Source organism: Peromyscus maniculatus, chromosome 23 (genome assembly GCF_049852395.1).
Source record: "Peromyscus maniculatus bairdii isolate BWxNUB_F1_BW_parent chromosome 23, HU_Pman_BW_mat_3.1, whole genome shotgun sequence".
Taxonomy (NCBI): domain Eukaryota; kingdom Metazoa; phylum Chordata; class Mammalia; order Rodentia; family Cricetidae; genus Peromyscus; species Peromyscus maniculatus.
The window spans coordinates 43,404,988-43,431,280 of NC_134874.1; the positions used below are offsets into that span (position 1 = coordinate 43,404,988).

Consider the following 26,293-nt stretch of genomic DNA (forward strand, 5'->3'; position numbering starts at 1 on the left):
CCAAGTGCTGCAGGCACCATCTCATGTCCAAAGCTGGGCACTGCAGCCAGTTGCCAGGGACTTCTGAGGCTGCCCAGTGCTGAAAGCTTAAGCCAGGCCCAGCTCCAGCACACACACAATTCTGGGACAGCGCCACGGGGTTCTGTTCCTGCTAAAAAACAAGAGGCAAGAAGAGAGGCTTTCTGAAAACAAAAGGACGGGTGGACTTGAGCAGAGGGGCCAGAAGTCTCCAGCTACGCATGGTAGACACTGTGGGAGCTACCCGCCACACACTCCAGACTCCATGTCCTGCCTGCCTTCACATTCTCTTCAGAGCAGGGTGCTAGGGGGACTGAATAAGTAGTATGGTGTCAGCTATCGGCCCGCTGGGTCCCTAACCCATAACAGCAGCACACCAGGCCTGTTCTATGGCACCCAAACCTACCAGATGGAAGGTGACTTTCCTAAGGGCATGGACCACCAAGACTTCACAGTGCTACGCATGGCCAAAGCCCTTGTCTGGTAAGTATGCCAGAAGAAAAGGTGGTGGCTGGGGACCACTACTTGGTAGGTAAACTAGCCCACCAGCCAAGTATCACAATGCCTAGTGCATTCTGCAACCCAGGTCACAACCAGCCCAGATCGATTTGGGGCGGGCAGCCTGCAGAGTGAAGCCAGTGGCTCCTGGGAGGCCGGCTCAGTGCCGACCCGGAACTGACAGAAAAGTTCAAGAAGAGGATCAGAATAGAGGGACTGTGGCAGGTTCTCCGTTGAGGCACCCCCAGCTTCCGAAGAAGGGCCATGGAGCCCACGGTCATGAGGAGGGGAGGGTGAAAAGGCAAACAATACACAGCACCTCACTCCCCGGGGCACATAGCCTGGCCTCCCATGTGACCATGGCTCCTGGCCAGGCAGTCCTGGGGCTAGAGGAGTCTAAGAGCAGCATGTCCCTTGCAGGACAGCCATGGGCAATACGCCCCAGCTCCATGCCACTAGTGCTGCAGAAGGCATGAGAGCAGGGTTCGCACCCGGGGAGCTGCTCTCCACATTTCAATGTACACTTCAAGACACTTTCAATTCTGTTTTGCTCCCCCCAATCCAAAAAAAAAGCAGTTCTGGTACTACAGGATCTAAACAAAACCTACACCCACTGAGTAATGTTCCCTCATCACTTTTACAGCCATATATGCCAGTGGAATGCACACACTTTACATGGGCTCCATACTTCTCTATCACCTGTGCCTGCACACAAGTACATGTACACAAACACACACACACTCACTCGTGTTCCCACGTGCTTATACCGTGGCCCCACCCCAATCTGTCTCATCTCATCCCTTCTCTCTGCAGACAGACCAGGGTGTTATCATTGCTGCCCAGCACTCTGTATTGCCATCATCACCAACAGCAGGCTTGTGCTGAGGCCCAGTGCACACTAATTCCTACCAGAGATGAATTCTGGTTCCTCCTGCTTGGCACAGCCTCAGAGCTGGCACAGAAGCTGCCTCCCAGGTACCATGAATGGGGAACTGTAGAGAGCTTATTGCTTAGGCACTGAACAGAATGGGGGTGTGGCCTGCACTCAGATGCCATGCTCATAGTTCTAAGCCATTCCGCTGCCTCAGGCTGAAGCAGGTAGGCTGGAGCCGACAGCTGCCACATATAATACTGGTGCCAAGTGGCAGACCAGCCACAGGCAATGTAAGGCAACAACTCCCCAGCTCAGCTGCTGCCACACCTGGCAGAACAGGAGCCCAAGTGACAGGGAACAGAGGACACGGGGAAGGGAGACACGATGGCCTTACAAGCCACAGCCAACTCAACAACATAGGCCCATAAGAAGCCCGAGCCATCACAGTATGGATGGATCCACAGGGTGGATTAGATGCTAGGCACACAATGACCGGGTCTTGCATACCCCAGAGTGCCGGTGTGGTGTGGAACCCGTACCCTAACCTTTCTCACCACAGCAACTGTGCCGACTACTCACACACAACCCTCAGGAACAGGCCTGCTGACATTCTCTCACAAACTGGGAACAGGAAGGCCATTAAATCCTCACCTGAGAGCCCCGGCCCTCCCTCCTGCCCCCCTTTCCCACCTGCTTTAATTCTGTCCCAGCCACTGTGGTCTCAGGAGGTGCTGAGCAGAGAGCATGTGGAAGGTATCTACTGTAACTAAAGCAGGGACTCTATCTATGCAGCCATGGAGACGTCATCATCCATGACGGCAGGAGACCTTTCAGTGACGTGGCTGTCTAGGGGTCACCTATGCTTCTGTAAGAACCCCTCAACCATGCTCTTATGTAAGGAGGCCAATACACTCACTAGTTCTCCTGCCAGGCAGGTGGAGTTGTTACTTTGGCCTGCATCCCTCAGGGGGGCAGATGTCTGTTGGTGTCTCCTCAAGGAAGGTTCACCCACCACGTGGTACCTGGGAGAATGCTGTACCCAAAGGGACGCATGAACCGACACGGGCAAGAAAGAAAGCTGAAGCCAGACAGCAGGAAGGGCACTTGGGAGGCCATGGTGGTTCCACAGCAGATGAAGGCCAAGCTGCCGTGGTAAGGAAGGGAGAAAGACCCCAGGTTATGGGGGCGGGTGCAGCATGTCCAACAACACAGAACCCCGGACAGGTCAGCAGGGCAGAAGCAGATGCAGTCAGAGTTCACCCAGCTGTGGGACAATGGCAGTGACTGTCACGACACCTCAGTGATGCCGAACCCAGAGCAGCCAAGGAGGGAGACAGGGACACTAGTCCAGGCTGTCGGGAAGGGGTTCCTGCCGGGGTGCCAGGTACAGTCGGTGGCCTCCTGGCTTGGAGAGGATGTGACCAGAGCCCCCGGCCTGTGGGCCTGTCTAGGGCTCTGGCTCATCCAGCTACACTGCAGAGACTTGTGCTGTGGCCAAACTCACTGTAGGCCAAGGCAGGCGTGGACCCTGCACTGAGGGGACAAGCAGATGGACACAGACAGAGTTAGACAGAGGCGAATGCATATTCATTTCAACAAGAATCCTAGCTTTGATGGGTCTGCCAAGCCACAGGGGAACTAAGACACAAAGCCAAGAGTGTAGCCCTAATGTACATCGGGGAGGAGAGTGGAAGGCAGACTAGAGGAGGGGCACAGACCCTGGACTAAGTCAGCTGAGCAGGAGCAGAGGGTGCTGGGTGGTGAGAGCAGCCTGGCAAGGAAGCTGCACCCAACCCTAGAGACACAGCACCAAGGGAAGGCTCAGGTGTGGGCACAATGTGGCATGACCTGAGTCATCAAGTGCCCCTCAGACAGCTGTGTGGAAAGCAGATGTCTAGAGACAAGCGTAGAAGAGAATGACACAGTTTGTCACTTTAGAAAAGGCAGTGACAGAGAGTGGCGGGAACCCTAGCATGGAGGAAAGAAGCACACACTTCAGCAAGACCGGAGATAGGGCACAGGCCCGGGCCTAGCAGGACGGTGACGAGGCCATTACAGACGGATCATAACACAGAAAGCAGGTGGCGGACAGTCTGCCTGGCCAGCCATGCAGCGCCCACCCTGACTGAGTTTTGGAAACAGAAGTGTTTGTAACCATACTTGCAGCCTCGGCACTAACGGAAAGCCAGGGAGCTCAGCCAACAAGCTAAGCCTCCCACAGCTCCATAAGGAGCCCAGACAACAGTCGGCTCGGAAGCAAGTATTGATACAACCAATCTACTAGTGAAGAAAGCCTGGGATACAAGGGACATGTCCTCCCTATGTCCCAGGAAGGAAGGACAGGCTCTCGCAGGGTGTTGCTCTCCAGGTCCAAGCCAAGTGTCTAAAGGCACATAAATCATGACCAGCAGCCCCTGAAGGAACTTGGCCTGGAACCGCTGAGAACAGGCATGTGGTCACAGTGAGCAGGGTCCCACTGCTCACCGGAAACACAGAGTGGGGCTGCCATGGTGGACATGTGGAGAGAGCCCACCAGACAGACGCAAGCTGACTCAACTGCTCTGTCAAAGTCCAGTCATGCTGGAGGAAAGAGCCAAATGGACATCTGAGGCCTGCCTCTGTCCCTGACAAGCCCAGGAGCCACTTCATGCCAAAACAGTAAATGGCTGAGATGAGTGTAAGGCCTGGCAAGGGACGTGGCTACAGGAGACAGGCCAGGCCAGGGCTGGCTGTCGCTGCTCTTCTCCCGCTCACACCATCAACTGTAACAAATTCCAGCATCATCTCCATTGTCCTGTATTCGTCCCCAGGCCTCTGACCATCACCGGCAGTCATCCACCAAAACTCATCTTGCCTGTGGCGCCCGCTGGGAACACTCCAACTCTTAGGAGTGTTCATTCACGTCTCCGGAGCTGTTCACCATGGCTCCACAAAGATGGCAATAAGGATGACTACAGTGCCTGCCAGCCCCTTGTTTACCATTCCAGACACCCGCCTGCATCCTTTATGGTCAGTCCTTCACCCTCCTGTACACACCCCACCCAAAAAGGTGCCGTTGCTGTGGACAGCCTAATTAAACTGTTCAAGGACAAAGCGCTCCTCAGTGGTAGAGCTGAGATCCCAACACAGGTAACCTGAGTTTGCAGCCAGCAATAACTGCTCCCCCCATCACAGCCCCAGGATGCAGCCTGTCACCCCCCTGGAGGCACAAAACATGTCCCTGCATCGTTAATCCTGAGCACCTGCCACTGGCTTTGCTGGCCTCTAGACAGCTTGAGAGCACTATAACTCATGCGGACACCGGCTCACACAGGTGACAAGGCCTCATTATACTACAAGATGCTGTGAGACGATGGCCTAACTGCTCTAGACAAACAGAGACAAGAATTATGACTCAGACGCTGAGCTTAACTCGCTCTTGGGATGCAATGGAGAAAGTCAGGGTACAGCCTTTGTGACACAGATTGGGTGATACCCACCATTCACTGTTTTGTTTTGTTTTTTTTTTTTTTTTTGGTTTTTTTTTTTTTTTTTTTTTTGGTTTTTTTTTTGATTTTTTGAGTCAGGGTTGCTCTGTGTAGTTTTGGTGCTTGTCCTGGATCTTGCTCTGTAGACCAGGCTGGCCTTGAACTCACAGAGATCTGCCTGGCTCTGCCTCCCAAGTGCTGGGATTAAAGGTGTGTGCCACCACTGCCCGGCCCCCATTCACTGTTTTTTTAAGGCCCTTCTGCTAGACAAGTAGGTGTCTGCAAAGACCTGGACCACGGGTACCTCAGACTCAACATGCCTGGCCCCCGAATCCTGACCATGTCTGCAGGCATGGATGGGATGCTCTGCCCAGCAGCAGGAGATCTTCCAGACCAAAGCCACAGGTGATGCCACAGTAAGTGCAGTCCTGGGTCTGAGCAGGCAGCCCGTGAAAGCTGGCTGGAAAAGGAACGCCTCAGTCTCAAGAGCTCAGCCTGGCCTGGATGGATGGAGTGGACAAGGCAGAGTGGAGGAGGAAAGCGTCCTGTCCACATCACTGCACAGCTTGTCTCCAGTGGCCCTGCCTTACATAAGCATCTCACAGGTTGCAGGCTGGACAACTTCAAGTGGCCCAGGCAACAGCTGTGTCAGGACCTCCTTGGCAACCTGGGCTCCAACCTCAGCTGCAGCATGGATGCTTGGGGGACTTGACAGGCTGGTCCACGTTCTATTTCTACTGCCTCCCCGCAGATCCACTGGGTTTCAAATTCACCTCTGCAAAATAATGGAGAAATGGGGACTACATCCACCTAGGACGAGTTAGACACTGCCTAGGGCATGCTAGGAAGAACACTCCAAACAAGGAAACACCATGGGCACTAGTTGCTCTCATCACAGATGAAAAAAAGGCCCTGCTATCTCTACCATCCCTCTTCCTATTCAGCAAAACAAACAAACAAAAACCAAACCCACAGAAACCCCCTCAAATCCCAGGGCACGGGGCCATCCTGTAAGTCTCTGTCTGGACGACAACCTAACGTGCAGTCAGTGAGCCTCTTGCCTGACACTCAACCACGGCACCTTAACACAACCAACAGGAAGCCGGGAAGTAATGATGGTGATGCAGTGGAGACCCGGGCCCTGAACTCCTGACTCTAAAGAGCCCCAAGGCAGAGCAGAGTGGCTTTTGGGCAGCCCAGTGCAGTGGACAGTGGACAGAGGACACACTCAAGATCTACATCCAAACCCCAGGCAACCTGCCTGCCCCTTAGCCACAAAACCAGGAGAGACATTATCAGCCTTACAGGACAGAAGCAAGGCTGCCCAGTGAGGAGGGCAGGTTCCTGCCACTGTAATCAGATGCCGTTCGAAGGTGCCAAGGATGCACAGGAGGCCCTGACAGCCCCATCCATATCTATGATGGATGGTACCTGTGAGTTGTGCAGGATGGGTGAGAAGGAAAGCAGGCACAGCCCGATGGCTCACAGCAGCCCTCGATGGGATGTGCAGACCAGCACCTTCCTTGAGGATGCCCTACTGGTGTCCACTGGGCAAGCTGCCCTTTGCCCACCAAGTAGGAATCTGTCCAACCCTGTGCACATATCCTGCACATGGACCCTTCCTATCCAGTCCTCACCCATCAGAGAGCTGCCCAACACCAGGGATGTAGTCCCCAAGAAAGCCCTGCAGAGACAGGGCTCCACTTCAACAGACAACATTCACCTGAGCAAAGACTCCAGGTCATCCCCACCTACCCAACAGGACACATCGTCCATCCCTCCCCCTTCAATCCATGCATGTCCTGTAACAGCCTCCCCAGCCCACTCTCTTCACCACTCCCACTCTCATCCTCTGCAACTCAAAATCCCCAGTGCCCTCCCTGGAGGAAGGGCGAGCCCCACCTCTAGGCTTCACCCAAACACCCAGAGAAAAGAGAGAACAAACCAATTCGGCCAGATGGGATAACACACACACACTACCCCAGCACTGGGGAGGCTGAGCAAGCAAGACTAAGTGTCTCCGGCCAGCACTGGCTGGACACAGGAAATTCCAGGGAGGTCTAGACCAGCCTTGAAGACAGAAGGAGACAATGTCTCCAAAAAACCAAATAAAAAGTCAATTTCAGTATAATGAGTTCAGAACCACACCTAACCAGCTAGGGATCAAGGTCATCCCATCTCAATGGTAAGAGGCACATTCCCTGCTCCTGACAAGTTGAAAATTCTAGGATGAGACCTCATCTGACCTTCCCAGGAGGGTGATAGTCTGTAGTTCAGCCTCCTCCAGTGGGGCCCCTACCACCATGCACCTCAGGACAGAGCCCTGCTTAGCAGCCTTCAGAGGCATGGCTCCGCCCCACACATGCTAGGGCCAGCTGAGGGAGCTCCAGCCGACATGCAAAAGGCCAACTCCAGCCACACCTCCCTGCTCCAAGGAGACAGACCTACAGACACGCACCCTCTGGTCTCCAGCATGGGCGCCCACCTGATGTTCTGGCACAGCTGGTGCTGCCAGATGCAGAGGACTCACACAGGGTTGGGGAGGTGCTGTGCCCCTGACTGGATGTCCTCAAGACGGGAGGTGTTGCCATGCTCTTCACAGCAGAAAGATGGGTGTGTGTGTGTGTGTGTGTGTGTGTGTCTTCTAACAGGCAGTGAGCGTCCTGCACTTTTCCAAGAGCAAATCGGGTGAGGCGTGGGGACCAGAGGGGTGAGGAAGAAAAGATGGGGGATGAAGAGGAAAAGAAGAAAGAAGAACACAGATGAAAAAAAAGGAGGACCAGAGGAGGTGAGAGGAAGAGAAGGAGGGGAAAAGAAGGACTAGAGGGATAAGGAATTAATTAAGAGGGACAGGAGGGAGAAAGAAAACGGAGCCAACAGTAGCTTATGAAGCTCGGGGCAAAGGTGTGATAAAGAACATGTTTAAAGGCCACAAAAGAGGAAAACCCTTGTTTGCAAGATCCAGACACAGTCAGTAGCTGGGCTGGAACAGTGGACAAGAATGCAGCATGATGGGAGTACAGGCCACGGTCAGCACAGCCCGCACACGACCAGAACCACAGCCCTGCAGGATGTGACGGAAGCTGGTGCTGATGGTATGCTCCTCAGCACTACATGGTACCCAAAAATAAAGACCTCCAGTGTCCTGCCTGTTCCTGTGGAAAGCAGGGCCCGCCCTGTGACGCCCATGCAGCGTGGGCTGCACCCTGTTCTCTCAGTTCATTTCAACTGAATCTGCCTAACCATCTTCAAAAGGCCAAGGAAAACAACTGGCCTTGCAGGGTCTCCTGGACCCGTGAACCAAACAGTGGAAGCCTGCCCTGGAAGCCCAGGATCCAAAGGCTAAATGAAGCACTCCAACTAGTGTCAGCCGCCCAACCGCCACGGCCGGTGCCGCCTAGCCACCTCCCCATCCTGAGGTCTGATTCCATCTGGAACCTGCATTAAAGGGAAAGGCAGGACCCAGCGCACAGTAGGCTGGGAATACAGAGTCTCAGCTTATCTCCTGAGTGGCCTGAAACATGATGCACCAGAGGTCCTGGGGTTGGTAATCACCTGTTATAGAATGTTATTTTAAGGTGTGTTACTTTTGTTTACATTGCATTTGTTTAAAACACCTGATGGTCTCATAAAGAACTAAATGACCAATGGCAAGGCACAAGAAAAGATATGTGGGGCTGGCAGGCAGAGAGAATATATAGAAGGAGAAATCTGAGATAAAAGAAGTAGCCAGAGAAAGAGGAGGACATCAGGGGTCAGCCACCCAGCTAGACAACTAGACAGTAAGAGTGAGAGTGAGATTTACAGGAATAAGAGAACAGAAAAGCCCAGAGGCAAAAGACAGATGGGTTAAGTTAAGGAAAGCTGGCTAACAAGCCAAGCTAAGACCGGGCATTTATAAATAAGAATAAGCCTCTGGGTATGATTTATTTGGGAGCTGGGTGGCAGGCCCTCAAAGGGGCAAAAAGAAAAAACCAACAACCACCCACCCCACCAAAGTGCCAGCTATCTTAATCTAGACCATCCCAGTTTCCAGGCATGGAACTGGGCTGACCTGGACTCCACAGTGACCACTGTATCCCACCTTACTAAGAATAGCCCCTGGCCCCAGCCAGACAGTGAGGAACCTAGAATAGCCCTGGAAACCTAGCCCTAGAACCCCACAGCTGTTGCCTCTCCACTTCTCAGCTCAGCAGCTCAGCTCTGCAAGGCTCATAAGCCAGGCAACTGCTTAACCAGCTCTATGAGAAGCCTGCTTCCAGGCTACAGAAGCCACAGACAACAAGGAGTCACAGGTCCCACAACCCAGGCACAGAAGGCCAGCACACAGAAACCCCAAAACAACTCATCTTGGAAAGATGTTCCCAGGGAGGCAGAGGCAGTACTGTGGACCGTGCCTCTCCCTGAGACCTGTTAACTAGGGACCATGACATCCTACAGAAGAGAGTGAAATGCCAGGCACACCCACAGGATGCCCTGACATTACAGCTGTACTGGCTCAGGGGACCCCCCAGCCCCGCCTGTCCCTGGCATAGGCTGACTCAACCCACATTGGAAAACACAAGCCAGGTATGTTGGGAAGTGTGCCAGTGGGCCCCCTTCCCCATGGCTCTCGGGCCAACGTGAGTCTTACTTTGCCTGGTCACAGTAGCTAACTCCTGGGTGGGAGGGAATCGCAGACAGGTTTCCTTCCCTTTAATAGTTCATTCCGTTTCATGGTTAGAGGAAAATGAAGAGGATCGCCAGGCAAACGTTCAAGCTTTAATTCCAAATCACTTTTCATGCCCGTTTCATCTGACAGTGGCTTTGAAAGCAAAAGGCAATCTTTATCATGTGAGCTTTCCCAAGTAAATGGATGTGATTATGTTCAACATAACCAGATGCTTCTAGAAGCCAATTTTCAGAGTGACATCAGCACTCAAAATGAGAAACCCTTCCTTCTGGCTAGTAAATGATTAAAACACTGTCTCGGAAAGAGGACAAGGCTATGGCTGGATCATCAACAACAAACAGGCTGGCTCCGTGCTCCCCCAGCCCTGTCCATGCAAGGGCCAGTCCAATCAGGGCACTAGAGGCTCTTGCCCTGGTCACTGCACACAGCCCCTCCCTCTGGCTCTGCAGAAGCCCATCCCACTTGCCTCAGGTAGCTCAAGCACACCTGGGATGACCTTGGGCTCACCATGGCAACCCCATCTTCTGGCAGTACAGGATCTAGACAGGCACACAGCTCAGTTTTGGGCACTGAAGGGGATCAGCTGGACTGGGGCCACAGAAAAGCCTTCCCTATTCCACAAAAGACTCAAAGAAGACAACTTTTTGTCTTGGAACATAACATTAAACCTGGGATGGCATCTCAAAGTCACAAGATCGGCTGCGTGGCTAGCCATGGGGCAAATGGGCAAGAGCCCAAGCTAATGTGAAAGAAGACCAAACATATTTGGCTTAGGTCTCGGGTTTCTGGCAGAACCCTAAAACTCTTGGGCTCCACTGGGTGAGAGGCCTGTCTGCTGGTATTCTCAACAAGTTCCTTTGCTAATGAGATAGGCTAGTCCAAGCCCACAATGCTCAGGTTGGAGCTGGTCACAAAGGGACTAGAAAAGAGAGAGGAGAAGCTCCTAGTCCCAGTCACTGACTTGGAGGCTGGGCTCTGAAACTCTTCCCAATAGGATTTGGACACTTTGGGGTTGGTGAGTGTTCAGGATGGTGGGAGGGTGGTGTACCTGTAAAAGGCAATGTCCCAACACACACCCTGCTCTGAGCACCCTCCACCTGGTTGCTCCTGGGCTGAATCCATTAGAAGAAACCAGGAGTCTCAAGGGAGACACTCTCCTGACTTCTGAGAATCCCCAGGCCTGAGGAAGGGGGATGGGATGGAAGTGTGGGTGACCTGAAGATCTGACACTTGTGACTGACATCTGAGCAGACCCTTAGTGTCAGAGCAGAAGCGAAAAGCACACAGTTGGTGTTGGGCTTGGGAAAGTGGTGCTGGACAAAGCAGGAGGTGTGTGGTATGGGACAGGCAGCATGGCAGGCCAGGCAGGCCTCAGAGCTGCCCCTGGATGTCCTGCTGGACTGTGGAACAAACGTGCCAACCGCTCATTTCAGGGTAAGGGCACAGGTCAGATGGACTGTCCATGTCTGTGGTCACACAGGTCTGCACACATCATACATGCACGCACCCATGGGCCTTTCAGAGTCTACACTGTCGGGAAGCTGTAGGGCTCCTGATCTAGGCAGGGTCAGGAAGACAGCTTGCAGAGTGGCTCGAGCTGAGACTCACTGCTATGTGGCATGCAGGCAGCATCGACTCCCATGGCTCCGAGCACGTGAGGCACAGCCATCTCCCAACGCCGACTGTGTGCATGCAGTTTAAATAAGTTCACCTGAAGCACTCACACACGGAAGTGGGTGGAATGAGAGGTCTTCAGGCCGCTGAGGGCAATGACCTTCCAAAGGACTGAGACAGCTCTCAGAAACCCTTGGCTGGTGCTCAAAAGAGCTGTTCAGACAAAATCCCAACCCTCTCTAGCTTTCTCCAATTGCAAGCTAGCCCAAAACATGCATGCGCACAAACCTATCATCTGCTTTCCTAAGCACAGCTACACCCTAAGAATGCCACCATTATGCCCTAAAAAAATTAAGTTCTTCTTGAAAAGTACCCAGCCGCAGGTGCTATGTAACAGTAACGGAAAACAGACAGCCACTTCAAGTACCCCAGAAGGAAGGTACACAGGACTCAAGCTGCCAAGAACACACACACACACAGAGCCAGATGCACCCAGACCGGCTACCTGCTGGTGATGGTGTTATTCTTCTCCTTCAGGGCGAGCTCTCGCTGCTGCAGCTCAACCACGAACCTGGAAAGGTCCTCCGGCGTCCTGAGGGATAAAGAAGGCACACTCAGTTCCTGCTCTCCCCGGAAATGGACCAACCACCAAAAGCCACACCATCCACTGGCAATTCAGGGATCTGCATGAGCTCGTCCTGCAACCCGTGTGCAGACAAACAGCCAGTAGTCACAGCTGTCATCCAGGTCCAAACATAGCCTACCCACCCAGGTAGACCCCTTTCAAAATACACCTCAGGACTATGGAGCTCACTCAGTTTGGTAACATACTTCCACACAAGCATGAAGATCCGAACTTAGTTCCCAGAAGCCATATTTATTTAGGGAAAATTAAAAAACAAACAAACAAACAAACAAAAAAAAAAAACAAACAAGCTGGTGTGTTGGGACAGCAAGATGACTCCTTGGGTAAAAGGTACTTGCCACCAACCCTGAGGACCTGAGCTCAATCCCTGGACTCCACATGGGGAAAGGAACCAATTCCCTCAAGTTGTCCTCTGAGCCTCACAAGCACATACACAATTAATTAATTAAACAAAATGGATTTAAAATATTAAGAATATACAAAGCCTGATGTGCTAGCGCCTGCTCAGTGCTGAGGTTGACATAGGTGTATGCTTAGGGCTCCCTGGCCAGCCTAACCTACTTGGCGAGTCCCAGGCCAATGAGAGACTATCTAAAAGACAAGGTGGATGGCACCAAGGAATAACACCCAAAGTTGACCTCTGACCTCTAAAAGTGTGTGTACTTGTGTGCGCTACAATTCTCATGAGCAACCCTGGTCAATCCTGGGTGTAGATGAGCTACCCCAGGTACAATGGTACAGTGAGCTGAACTCTGACCTTATTACAGCCTTTTACAAGAGGCTGGAGATGCAGCCCAGTGGTAGAGTACCTGCCTAGCAGGCATATGACCCAGGGTTCCAACCAGGAAAATACATAGAGAACCTCTCCTCATCCCCCTTTCTGCAATACAAGGTCACAAGAAAGCAATCATCTGAAAGGTGGGGGGTGAGCCCTCCTCAGCACAGGAACATCTACCTGCAGACCCAGGAGAGGTCAGTTCCAGCCCCAAAAGCCCTACCTGTGGGTCTGCTGGCAACCCAGGCAGGCTATAAAGTTTCTTTTGGCCAAACAAGGGTGCCAGGAAAAAAGATGCCCATGAAAGAGCCAGGCACAAACTGACTCTACACTTGAACTACACAGAGTGGGTAAGCAACATGTATATTCTTATAGTCGCAGAAGGCACCCTGGTGGGAAGCGTGGTTCAGTGAAATCGTGTTTGCCTGCACTGTGGGGGCAATCAAGATCTCTTCTATGCACTGTGTGAATCTCACAGACGGAGAACTTGCAGTGCATGTATATGTAAGTATAAGGAAAAGCCAAAAAACAGAAAAACTTAAGAAAAAAAGGGAAAAAAAGACAAGAAAAGGCCACAATGGAGAAAGTCACCAGAAGTATGCAGCTTAGGGAACAGGACACTTGCCATGTGCTGCCAGTCTGCCATCAGCCCTGGAACCGGGATGAAGGGAGGCTGGGGAGAGGGGAGGTTGGGATCACAGTCCTTAAGCGGCCCTGGGATGCAGGAACCACCCCAGTACTGCATGGCCCCATTGGAAGTGAGGGTGGCAATCGGCCTCCAGCATGGAGAAGGGCTTTCAAGACCTGCAGAGTCAGAGGGGAGCCTTCACCTTGTCCCTGACCAGAGCCCATGGATTGCCAGGTGCCGGCTGAGATTTTGTGCTGCAGAAGCCTCTTGACCGGTTTGGTTAAAGATTCAGAGAAGCTTCCAGGCACTCTAGGGATTAGCAAAGTGCTTTCAACTACAAGGCGTCCCACCGAGTGCCACTGTGGCCTAAAAATACCACTGCCAGTCCGGTCCAGCGAGCGTGACACTCGCACTTCACAACTACAAAGTGGAAGGCACTCAGGGCCTCTGGGGCCTCCAACACATGGGATGACAGGGAAGTGACAGTTCCAACTGCAGCCCAAGCTGTGGCATCTGCTGCCGAACAACCGTGGCTTCAGCTGCGAGGCCTTTCATGGTCTGGCGGGGGGGCTCCCGGGGAGAGGTCTCTTTGTTCCGTGAGCAGCTGAACTCACACAAACTCAGCTGCAGGCACAGAATGCTGGGGGCCGGAGCCCACTAGTTTATTTCGGAGGCCAAGACAGTTCCAGCCCCAACCGCAGCTATTCTGAGTTCTAATAGCAGGTGCCATGGCTCTCACTGAAGCCATAAGTGCTGGTTTCACAGCGTCTGAAAGACACCCAATCCCGAGGACACCAGTGTGGAGAATGAATGAGGTGGCAGCAGCCACAGACCCAATTAGCAAACACCAGGCCATGAGCTCTCTTCCAAGGTGCCATTCTTTGCAGAGAATAGGAAGCCACAGGGCTGCGACCACGGTCCAAAACTGCAGGGACTGGTCTTCAGCCAGGCCCAACTGCAAAGGAGGGGGAGGCGGGAACAGGGCCCTCCGCCGCCTGCCCGCACTGTTCCTGCAAAGAAGTATGCTGCGTCCAGAACAGAACACATTAGACAGCAAAAACTGTGCTAAGAGCTGAAAGGGTGACAGCCCTCGCTGCTATGGAGACAGAGACTCGGACTTCTCCCGGGACTGATGAGACGCTGCTCTCGAGGGTCCAGACAGGACAACCAAACACCACACAGAGTCAGCACTGCATGGTGTGCCTGCTGCCCACGATCCTAAGGTCACCCAGCAAGAGTCGGAATCTCAAGTCCTGAGGCCACAGCCATTAAGGCTCCAGCAGACACTGGAGAGGTGCAAGTCTATCTCATCATTAGAGGTGGGAACCGCCCTGTGACAGCCTGACCATGAAACAGGCAATATCACTCATCCACCTTCCAAAGCTGCCAGTTCCAAGCGTGTAGAGGGACAGTCCCTCTCCCTGAGGGAGGCAAGGCAGGGCCGGCTGCTGTCTCAGGCACAGAGGTTTGCCACAGCAGTGAAGGACCAACAGGCCCCTGTCACATGACATCCCTCCTCCTATTGGAAAATGAGGTCACACAGATGGCCTGGCCAGGAGAGGAACAGGAAGGCAGATGCTGTTCCAATTCACAGTCATTACCACACTCCCTCCTCAGGGCCCTTCTCCGGGTGCTTCTCCTGTAGTGTGCACACAGCTCTCCTGTCACTTTAGGTGTCTGCTCACTGTCACCTGTCTTTAGCTGGGCTCGCACCAGCCTACGCATCTACAGCCTGAAGCCTCATCATCAAGCCCTGCTCTTCATGGGTTCTGTTTGCACCATTATCCTCCCCAGCCCAAAGCATAGGCTCACACACCATGTACTAACTCCACCCTGGCCACCAGCCATCCTTCTCCTTCATCAGGTGTCAGGGCCACAAGAGGAATTGACCATAGATTCTGTCCTGGCTCTTCACTGCAGAGACTCCTAACAGAGAATGGACAAAACCCCATGAGACCTTTCTACATCCTACCAAGTTCTTAAGTTAAGACACTGGATTAAAAGTTCAGTGTTGCCTGGGCAGGGTGGCACACGCCTTTAATCCCAGCACTCAGGAGACAGAGCCAGGAGGATCTCTGTGAGTTCGAGGCCAGTCTGGTCAACAGAGATCCAGGACAGGCTCCAAAACTACACAGAGAAACCCTGCCTCAAGATCCCCACCCCCTGGGGGAAAACAAGGAAGAGAAGCAGAAAGTGCATAAACTGTACCATTTCAATAAACCAAAAACTAAGCCTGGCTATGCTGGCTCGCATATATACCAAACAGTAGGGGCCAAAGAAAGGAGAAGTGAGAAAATAAGCAGGAGCCTTACTGCCAACGTTTCTAAGCTTCTGATGTATTTTTAAGTTGCATTTGGTTTTGGGGGTTACGTGGCACAGCACCCGTGGAGGTCAGAGGACAACGTGCATGTGTAGGTTCTGCCCTTTCACCATGTGGGTCCCAGAGATTAAACCTGGGTCACCAGGCTTGGTAGCTGGCGCCTTCACAGGCTGAGCCAGTTCATCGGTCCCTTCTTAAATCTTTTGCGCCGTGGAAATATAATAAATACTAGGTAGTCAATGACTACTAGTTTCAAAGTTTAGCTGGAAACCTCATGAAGCAGGTGCTGTCTAAAATCTCTTCAAAAAAAAAAAAACAAAAACAAAAAAAGGAAATGTGTTATTCCCATGACCAATTAACACATGGAAATTCTACTATAACATTTATAACCGAGCAATCAGATCATTCCTAAATCAGGTTCGGCTACATATAACACAGATGACCTGTGTCATAAAAGAGGCCATTACAGGAATATTGGTGAAATCTGGTATGTGTGGGTGTGGTGTGCGGTGTGTGGGTGGGTGCATGTGTGTGAGAGAGAGTGTGCACTGTCGTGAGAATGGGGCTCTCTATAAATACACACACAGGACTTGATCCCTGAAGTCGGTTAAGAGAGAAATCGAAAATCTGTGCACCTAGGTTTTTGTTTTTGCTTTAAATTTGGGGGGAGGCGGAGTGGGACAGAATCTCACAATTTAGCCCAGGCTGTCCTGCAACTCACCTGTAGACCAGGCTGGCCTTGAACTCACAGAAATCAACTGCCTGGGCCTCCCCAGTGCTGGGATTAAAGGTGTGCCATCATACCCAGCTTGTACCCAGGACATTTTAAACTCAAAAGGAAAAAGGATAAAAAATGTGGGCTGAGGAGATGGTCACTGGGTGAGGCTCTTACTGCACAGGCATGAAGGTCGGAGTTCAGGTTCCCAGCATGCAGCAGCTGGGCACGGTCACACAGACCTGCACCTCCAGCATAGAGGAGGCAGAGACAGAAGGTCCCTGGTGCTCGCTGGCCAGTCAGTGTAGACTAAACAGCAAGCTCCACTCAGTGACAGACCCTGTCTCAAAAACAGTAAGGGGGACAGCAATTGAGGAAGACACCTGACGTCAACCTGTGGACTCCATGCCACCTCACCTGGGCAAACATGCAGAAGCGTGTGACACACACACACACACACACACACACACACACACACACACACACACACACCATCCTCAAATCTTCATGGAGTTTTATCTGGTATTCTGCACAAACCACACCCAGAAGACACACTCATGACTTCAAGCTTTGTGCCTCAGAGGCGGGCCGCCCTGCCATCTGACTTCATGACTTTTGATCTCAACTGTTTAGTTTTCCTGTTCACCACCAACGTTTCCACGATTTTCCTGTGCGCCCTCCGTGGCCTTCAACTCTGCACAGGAATGCCGTCTTCTCCACGCACTGCTATGGCGAGAGCTTTCAGAGTCTCTCTTCCGTCCCGAAGCACATGCACGTGGCCCCCACAGGCACCTCCTGGGATGAGAGTGCATGAGCAAGTCCACTGCTGCCTCAGAGTCAGAACAAGTCAGAGGCACTCCAAGGGAGCTCCCCGGGTGAGCATTGGGGCAGAGCCAGGGTAAAATGGAGAAGGCCCCTTGCCTTCAAAGGCACTGTCCTTTTGGTGAGTTGAGATGGCTACAGAGATGAAAGCCTGATTCTTTTTTATAATAAATAAATAAATATAGACAAACAAACAAACAATGGGGGGGGACCAAGGGTAGGGCCTGTGGAGATGCCTTGGTTGATAAAATGCCAATCTGAAAGCACCAACACCTGATTTGTTTATTTACACTTATTTATGTGAGTGGCTGGTGTGCGTACGTGTACGCGCGCGCGTGTGTGCGTGTGTGTGTGTGTGTGTGTGTGTGTGTGTGTGTGTGTGTGTGTGTGTGTGTGTGTGTGTAGGTCAAAAGCACCTTGTGAAATTTTGAAAGTCAGTGCTCTCTTCTATCATGTGGGTCCCAGATCTAACTCAGGTGACCTCATCAGGCTTGGTGTCATGCACCTTTACCCACTGTGGCCATCTCACTACCTGACTGATCCTCAGTCCCCATGTAAAAAGCTGGGGGTGCAGTTCCTGCCTATAACCCCAAAACTCTGGAAACAGACAGGAGGGTCCCTAGAACTCAGTGGCCAGCTAATCTAGCAAAATCAGTGAGCACCAGGCTCAGGAAGACACTCTGTCTCAAAAAACAGGGCGGAGAATGACTGAGGAAGACACTGTTGAACTCACAAGTGCGTGCGCGCGTGTGCGCGCACACACATGCATATACATGTGCAAATAAAAGAAAGAAACAGGACAATAATCACAAACGGCCTACTAGGAAGTGACCTGGGGCTACAGTATCTGCCAGAATTTGCCAGAGCTAACTTGGGCTAGCCTAGGCAGCACTAGACAACCCAGAGGTCCTTTGGGGCCATGGTCTTTCCAAAGCCTGTGCGCTGCTGTCCACACAAATCCAACCCTAAGTCCAGAAAACAAGAAATACAGACAACAGAAACATGTGCATGGGTCTCATTCTGATTTCCAAACAGGAGACTCCCAAGTCATCAGGAGGCTGGGGCGTGGAACTCACAGCTTACACTGGGATGCCAGGCAGACAGACAGCCTGAGCTGCCCTCACACAGGCCTCAGGCCCCATACCCAACCAGCTGACCCCTGCAGACTCAGTGGTCCTCTCTGAATCAATGAGAACAGAGTGCTTAGTGGAAGGCATCACTGTGACGCCGCTAGGGGCTGCAAGTCAGACAGTCCTTTAGGACATGCTCAGTTGGACCATACAGAAACTGATGGCTGGGGCGGGGGCGGGGAGGTAGAGGTGAGTGCCTGAGGACCTGAGTGACTCCTGGGACCCGAGTGGTGAAGAGAGAGCCAAACCCCATGTTGTCCTCATGCCTCCCTCCACACGTGTCCTGTCCCATGTGAGCTCACACAGATACATAAATGCAATTTTAAAATCTGAAGTCACACTTCTGTCCCCTTGGCCGTGTTCCAGAGCAGACAGGTGCGGTTCCAAACATCTTTATGACTTCCCCAAGTGCTGATGAGAAAAGTAGCAAAGGGGTGAGAGGACAGGGCATGGAGAGACCGGACCTTGGAGCCGGCCAGGATCGGGTTCAGGTCCAGCTAAGCCTTGCTTCCTGATCTGGGAGACAGGGATGACACCACCTGACCTGACTGATGGCCCCAACATCGGGGGCACCGGGCCATCACTAGGCCTTTGTGATCCCTGCTGCTGTGGGGTCCCCCAGGAGAGTGCACAGCACTGTAAACCACCCCACACCACCTCCGGCCATGATGCTGGCCCTGTAGGACACAGGCCTGCCAGCTCGCAATGACAGAACCAGGTGGAACATCACCGAGAGGAAGGCTGTGGGTGGGTAACAGAGAGGAAGGAACTGCTACCACCAAACCGGAGTCAGCCCTGAGCACAGAGGAGGGAGCGTCTGGTTCGGCGCAGCACCTGTGAGGACTTACGGACTGTGACTGGGGCACCCTCCGGGATGGCAGCACAGCCAGCAGTCGGGAGGCTCAGGCAAGAGGACTGCACCCGAGGTCTATGCCGGCCTGGCCCACACCAAGGAAGGCCGTCTCCAACAAATCTCCGAGTGCTCCACGTGCGGTCCCATCCAAGACCAGCAGATACTGCGCTGACAGAGCAGGTGGTGTCCACAGTCACAGATACTCATTACCTGATGGGCTGACGACCACCAGGACAAAACCAGCATGGAATGTTTCCATCAGGAGCACAGTGACAGACCAGCAAAGACAGGGGGCAGGGTGACCGAGTGACCAGCTGGTCAGGAAGAGCCTCCAGAAGGGCGGCACTGAAGCTAGGACAATGGCTAGTGGGTAAAGTGATTGCCACGAAGGCCTGATGACTTGAGCCTGACTCGCAAGCACAACATAATAATCAGACACAGTAGCACGCATCTGTAGTCCCAGCGTGAATACGACAGTCAGAGACAGAGCATCCCCCAAAGCATGCGAGCACAAGTAAAAACGAAAATTTCAAAAACAAACTCCTCCTCCAGCACTCGGAAGCTTGCTTCAGGAGAGTCCTGAGTTCCAGGTCAGTCTGGACAGTGAGGCCCTGATTCCAAAGCAAACACAAGCTGAGGACATGGCCCAGCTGTTCAAGTGTTCAAGTGCATTGCCTAGCATGCACAAAGCCCTAGGTGTCATCCCCTGCATAAACCAGGTCTGGTGGCACTCAGAGAAGTCTAAGGTCATTGGTAACTATATGTTGAGTTCAAGGGCAGTCTAGACCCCGAGACCCTACCTCAAAAAATTTTTTTGAATGACAGCTAACCCTCAGCAGCTCAGGGAAAGCCAGACAAGAGTGCGTGCCCTGCTGTGTCAATCTGGTACAATGACCGGATCCACCTCAGGAACTACAGAGACCAGCTCTGCTGAGTGGCTAATGTCCCGTCCCCATGTAACAAAATAAATGACTGGTGGACACAGTGGCTGAAGGCCAGAGCACGGCAGCATGCTTCCTAAGGAACCAGGGCGGCCAGAGGCTGCTAGACTGCATGGGCACCAGGACGGCCAGAGGCTGCTAGACTGCATGGGCACCAGGACATCCAGAGGCTGCTAGAATGCAGGGCACCAGGACGGCCAGAGGCTGCTAGACCGCATGGGCACCAGGGCATCCAGAGGCTGCTAGACTGCATGGGCACCAGGACGGCCAGAGGCTGCTAGAATGCATGGGCACCAGGACATCCAGAGGCTGCTAGACTGCATTGGCACCAGGATGGCCAGAGGCTGCTAGAATGCATGGGCACCAGGACATCCAGAGGCTGCTAGACTGCATGGGCACCAGGACATCCAGAGGCTGCTAGACTGCAGGGCACCAGGATGGCCAGAGGCTGCTAGACTGCAGGGCACCAGGACATCCAGAGGCTGCTAGACCGCATGGGCACCAGGGCATCCAGAGGCTGCTAGACCGCAGGGCACCAGGGCCCACTGCTGCCACTTTGAAGTGACCCACTGCCCTGCAACTCTCCCACTCCAGCCACCTAATGTCCAAATCTCACTCAGCTGTCCACAGCCGGAAACACAAATGCCTCAGGGAAACGAGTTCTATGGGTCCCCAGACACATGTAAATAAAATGAAGAAATTTCAGATTTACAGTTGCTGCCTCCCAATTCTTTCTCCCGGCCCGGAAGGATTAAAAGGACTTCAAAGCAGCCTGGGTTCCAATTAAGCCAGTGTGACCACCCCAGGGATGCTGGAATATTCCTCTGATTAACAAGAGGAGCTCTTTGAACTGTTCGCACTAAAAAAAGCTCTCAGAAGCTCTCAAACAAACGCCTCAATTCCTCTCCCGCATCTGTCTGTCGCTCCGGCAGAGCTGGTCGTCTGATGCTATAAACATCCAGAAATGTGGCCCCAAACAAACTGCAGCCAGGGGCTCAAGCAGAAGCAGGGAGAAAGGAAGAGAAGGGAGAGCCAGGAAGCGCAGCTCACACACCTAACGGGTGCAGTCCTCACGGTCCCCACGCCAGGGCTGCACAGAGTGGGCGGACTGACAGGTCCCTGATCAGACCGGGAGCAAGCAGGCGCGCCACCCTCCCCCCAGAGGACCCGGGTGAGCTCAGCATGGGAAACCTACCCGCGCTGGACGGTGGTGTCTGAGGACAAGAGAGCAGGTGAGACAAGATGTGTCCTGGGCAAGAGATCAGACTTCAGAGACGTTGGGTTATCAACCTGATCCACTCCTGACAGGACTTTCAATATTAAACAGAAGGGGGGAACCTCCTATAATAAATTTAGAACTCCCGACCCACTCACCTACCTACCAGGACTTTTCTCAGCGAGAGAAGAGTGAATTCAAAATCAAGTGCACCTGCTTCTAGGGACACAATCAAACACCACTCGAGAACAAAGGGCCTGGAAGATGCACAGGCACGGAGAGGGGCCGTCATTAGTGAGGCGCTGGCTTTGAACTCACCGAGCAGCAAACGGAGGAGAAGGTCTCAGAACTTTGGGGAAGCTAGCACCACATCCATGCAGACCTGGGCTGTGGGCCCAGGCCACGCTCTAGCTTGCTGTGTGTAGCCCTAGGCTAGTTACTCGGCCTTTCTGAACCCTGGTTTAATCTACCAGTAAGTGAGAGGAATGGACTAGCAGACCACATCCTGATTTATGATACTCTCTCCAGAAACAAAAACCACCTCAGAATCTCATTCCTCTGGCCATGAGGGATGAGAAAATAGAAACTTGCATGGAGCTCAGAAACAAAAATGCAGGACAGCATCCCTACCGCCCAAAGGAAGCCCAGGCCAACAGGGACAGGAAGCTTGGCACCTCAGAGACTCTTCTCAGGATGCAGAGAACAAATGGCTGATGGCATGAGGATGTGGTGACATGTTCTAAGATGCTGGAACTTTAAAAGAAAATGTTTACTACACTTGGGAACTGGGAGGCGGGGCACACATGGCACAGCATCCATGTGGAGGTCAGAGAACAACCTGCAGAAACTGGTTCTTTCCTTCCACTAGGTGGACCCTGGGATCAAACTCAGGTTGTTAGGCTTGGCAGCAAGCACCTTTACCTGATGAGCCACCGAATCACCCCTAAGATGTGTTTGAGTATATGTGTGTGTGTGTGTGTGTGTGTGTGTGTGTGTGTGTGTGTGTGTGTGTGTGTGTGTTACTGTGTGTACAAGCCCATGTGGATAAATGTGCACCACCTGTATGCAGTATACCATGAAGGCCATCAGATCCTCTATAACTGGAGTTACAGGCAGTGGAGGCTGGGAACTGAAATCATGTCTTTTATTAATAGAAGAAAGCACTCTAGCTGGGTGGCGGCACACTCCTTTAATCCCAGCACTCAGGAGGCAGAGCCAGGCGGATCTCTGTGAGTTCGAGGCCAGCCTGGGCTACCAAGTGAGTCCCAGGAAAGGCGCAAAGCTACACAGAGAAACCCTGTCTCAAAAAACAAAAAAAAAAAAAGAGAGAGAGAGAGAAGGAGGAGGAGGAGGAAGAGGAGGAGGAGGAGGAGGAGGAGGAGGAGGAGGAGGAGGAGGAGAAGAAGAAGAAGAAGAAGAAGAAGAAGAAAAAGAAGAAAGCACTCTAACCCACTATCTCTCCAGCCTTAGGATGTGCTTTAGGAGACATGGGGTGTTTTATAACACGAAGCACAGAAATGGATGGTGGGGAGCTCCTGCAGTCAGCAGCACAAAGAGCCGAGATGGAGCTAGGACTGTAGTTGAGTGGGAGAATGCTTAGCTAACCTTGGTGAGGCCCTGGGTTCCATCTGTGGTACCACAAAAAAAAGGGGGGGGGGTGAGCAAAGACCGGCAGAACTTGACTTTGAGCAGAATTATGGCCCCGAGCTGCCCGAGCCCCTCTGACCGATGGAGGTGCTGGAGAGAGAAACAAAACAAACAAGCAAATCACACAACAGAATAGCTGTGATGACCTACTAGTGGTCCCCACCTGAGCTCCACCTACCCCAGCTGTACGTGTTGCACATGGTCACGGGTTCTCAGGAGGTGGCAGCATGTCCAGGGTATGTAGGTGTAACTGAAAGGAGGACTCCATCCCTGAAGCTATAGGAAGTTTTCATTCTTTCCAGGTGAGACTTTCCAGTGATGTGGATCCCTTGGGGTCCCCTATACTGTATGTGACCCCTTCTTTGCATTCCTCACATTCTGTTGGTAAGCCCAATGGGCTTTGGGGGACTCATACTTTGGTCTGTCTTCAGCGCCCTAGCTGGAAGGGTGGGAATACACAGATGCTTATTTACCTCTCCCAGAACAAGCTCACAAATAACTCCAGCCTCCCGGACATTCAACTGCAGCAGCTAAGTCGTAAATCACAGCATAGTGCCACGAGGAAAACCCGAATCGGGAACTCTCAACCACTGGGTGGGGACTGTCGGCCCCTTTAGCCACAAATGTCCTTCAGTGGGGGAAATTCTTGCTATTGCTCCATAATGGTGTCCTTCTGCCCACATCGTCAGTATATGCGTTTACCATGGTCCTCACAGACCTATCCTCCAGTCTGATTCTCTTTCTCATCTGGTCCCTGTTCTCTCCAGATCTCCTCAACCTTCCCAGCCTTCCCTGGATTTTCCATATCTGCTCAGTGTTCATTTCCCTGAGCTCCTCTGGTTCACTGAGCACTCTTCTGTCTAAGAATTCCTTTCCTGTCTCAGTTTCTTTTCTCTGGGAACACCCAGGAGAAGGTGTTGCTTCTGAAGTCCCCCCTTGCATAGTTCCCATCTCCGCCAGGTTCCTTTCTCCCTGCTTGGTCAAGGTCTTCACTTGCAGCGTGGCACTCACTTCCTTGGTGTCCTGGCTTCATTCCTGTGGCTGTGATAAAACCCCGGACAAAAGCACTGCAGGAGGAAACGGTTTACCCCACTGACAACTCCAGGTTAAGATCTGCTACTGAAGGGAGGGCAAGGCAGGAACTGAAGGCCTCACACCCACAGCCAAGAGCAGAGAGATTCAACACCGGGATCCCAGCTGTCTGCTTGCTTGCTCTCAGCTAGCATTCTCCTCTCTAGACTATTCAGGATCCCCTGCCTAGAGAATGGTGCCACCCACAAGGGGCTGGGCCTTCCTACATCAATTGACAATGAAGACAGTCCTCCCAGACGTGGCCACAGTCTAGCCTGCTCTAGGTGACTCTCCTCCCAGGTGATTAGTCAAGCTGACTTGGAGATGGAGTGAGGCAGTAGACAGCACAGGCGTCCCGGCAGAGGAGCTGAAAGGCCCTAGGTTACAGCATTGTCGTGGACTCCTTCTCCACACAGCCAGGGGCTCCAGAAGAGGCGCTTTCATTTCCTCAGTGGAGACAGCTTGCCAGCCAGAATCAGTGCCAAGTGGGACAGAGACTAGTAACCTCAGCAAAAGCCATGCACAAGTTCACCTCGTCATGTACCATGGCACCAACCACGGGGGCTGGAGGCTTCACCCTCTGCCTGGTACCATCTCTCTGCCACGCTGAGCGTACAGCAACCCCGCTGTTACACTGGAGGTTCCAGGGCTCTGCTGCCCTTACAAGCTCACAGCGTCCGTTACAAATCACTCTTATTTACCTTGTTCACAGCTCACCTGGAGGTGTATGACCAGAGCTCCTGAGCTCGGTGAAAGCCATGCAGCATAAATCGAGCTGGCTCTTGGCTTTTGCCTCTCCCAAATTAGCATTCGGTTCTCTTGAGTCAGCGAAGTCCATCATCAACTCTCCCTATAAACAAACCAGCTTCTCTCTGTCCCTCATCACATGAGCTTTCCCTTCTGAGACAAACTCTAATCAGTGTGGAAACTGAGTGTCAGGAAGACAAAAAGACATATTCAGTAAACACACACACACACACACACACACACACACACACACATTTATATCACTGCTCTCCGTCTTCACCTGGTAAGCTCGCATTTGACTCCTTCATCAGTTTCCATATCCCCAAACTACCTCTAAAAAAAAAGTCTGGTAAAGTGAGTTGCATTTCACTGATAAGCCACCTAGTTTGATGATTGCTCAGTTGACACTGGAATGGTAGCAACTTAGGAATTCCCCCAGCAAGGTTAGGTCAGATCCTGCCTCCAACATCCTGGTCCTCCCAGTCCTGACCTAACCTCAAAATCATCTGGAAAGCTTGCAAAAAATAACACAAGGGTGTAGTGGGTAGCTATTCCAGCTTAGATCTGGAAGTTCCAACCCCCATTGAGACTCTGGCAACTGTCACGCCTACGAGGCGGGGCCAAGGGAGGCGTTTGGAGACCCGAGACCTGGATGGACGAGTACTCTCTCTGTTCCTGGACCCTGGATGGTGGAGGTTGACTGAGCAGAGCTCCAGAGAACACCGCTGGACTGCGATACACCTTCCCCAGACCCCCGCAACCTATCTATTCTTTCATTTGTAAGTCACCCACTAAATAAATCTTCCTTTTAACTACGTGGAGTGGCCTTTATAATTTCCCCAATACAAGGGGGCTGGGGAAATGGTTCAGTCTGTAAAGTGCTTGTCTTCCAGGCATGAGGACCCAAGTTTGATTCCCCCAGAACCCACATTAAAAAGCTAGGCATGGGGGCTGGAAAAATGACTCCATGGTTAAGAGCACTGGCTACTTTTCTAGAGGCCCAGGTTCTGTTCCCAGCACCCACATGGTGGCTCATAACCATGTGTAACTCCAAGTCCTGGGAATCTGATGCCCTCTTCTGTCCTCCTTCAACACAGGACGTACACATGCTGCATACACAAACATGTGAGCAAAACACACATTCACATAACAGAACACAAAACTAAATCACAATAAAAACTGAAGAAGAAGAAAAAGGAGAAGAAGGAGGAGGAGGAGGAGGAGGAGGAGGAGGAGGAGGAGGAGGAGGAGGAGGAGGAGGAGGAGAAGAAAAGCTAGGCATGGTAGTACATTCTTGTGATTCCAGCATTAGAAAGAAAGAGACAGACATGCTCACTGGCAGGCCAGCCCAGCCTAATCACCAAGTGCCAGGCCAGTGTGACTCTGTCTCAGAAGAGTGGACAGAAAGACTAGCAACAATAACTGAGACTGCCCTGTGGCCTCCACACGCACACACGCTTGTGTGAACACACAGACATGCACCTGCACACATTTCCAAGGAATCTAAAAGAGTTATGCCAGCATACTGAAAGGAAAATGAGTGTGGAGCCACTCAGTACAAAGTCAGTACACAAGAAAAGGCTGCTTGTCTCTTACACACACAGAGAACTGGGTAGATGCTCCTCAGACCTGCCCAGTG

The 26,293-nt window shown here is 52.4% G+C and overlaps 1 protein-coding gene across 2 annotated transcripts in view; it reads right to left on the bottom strand.

The window, feature by feature from the left end:
- Positions 1–26,293, bottom strand: part of Mad1l1 (mitotic arrest deficient 1 like 1) — a 326,218-nt gene that overhangs the window by 249,557 nt on the left and 50,368 nt on the right. For both annotated transcript variants that reach the window (XM_006991094.4, XM_076560966.1), the window contains exon 10: positions 11,649–11,735. In XM_006991094.4, coding sequence (XP_006991156.1) covers positions 11,649–11,735 — 87 coding nt within the window. The remainder of the gene's footprint in view (positions 1–11,648; positions 11,736–26,293) is intronic.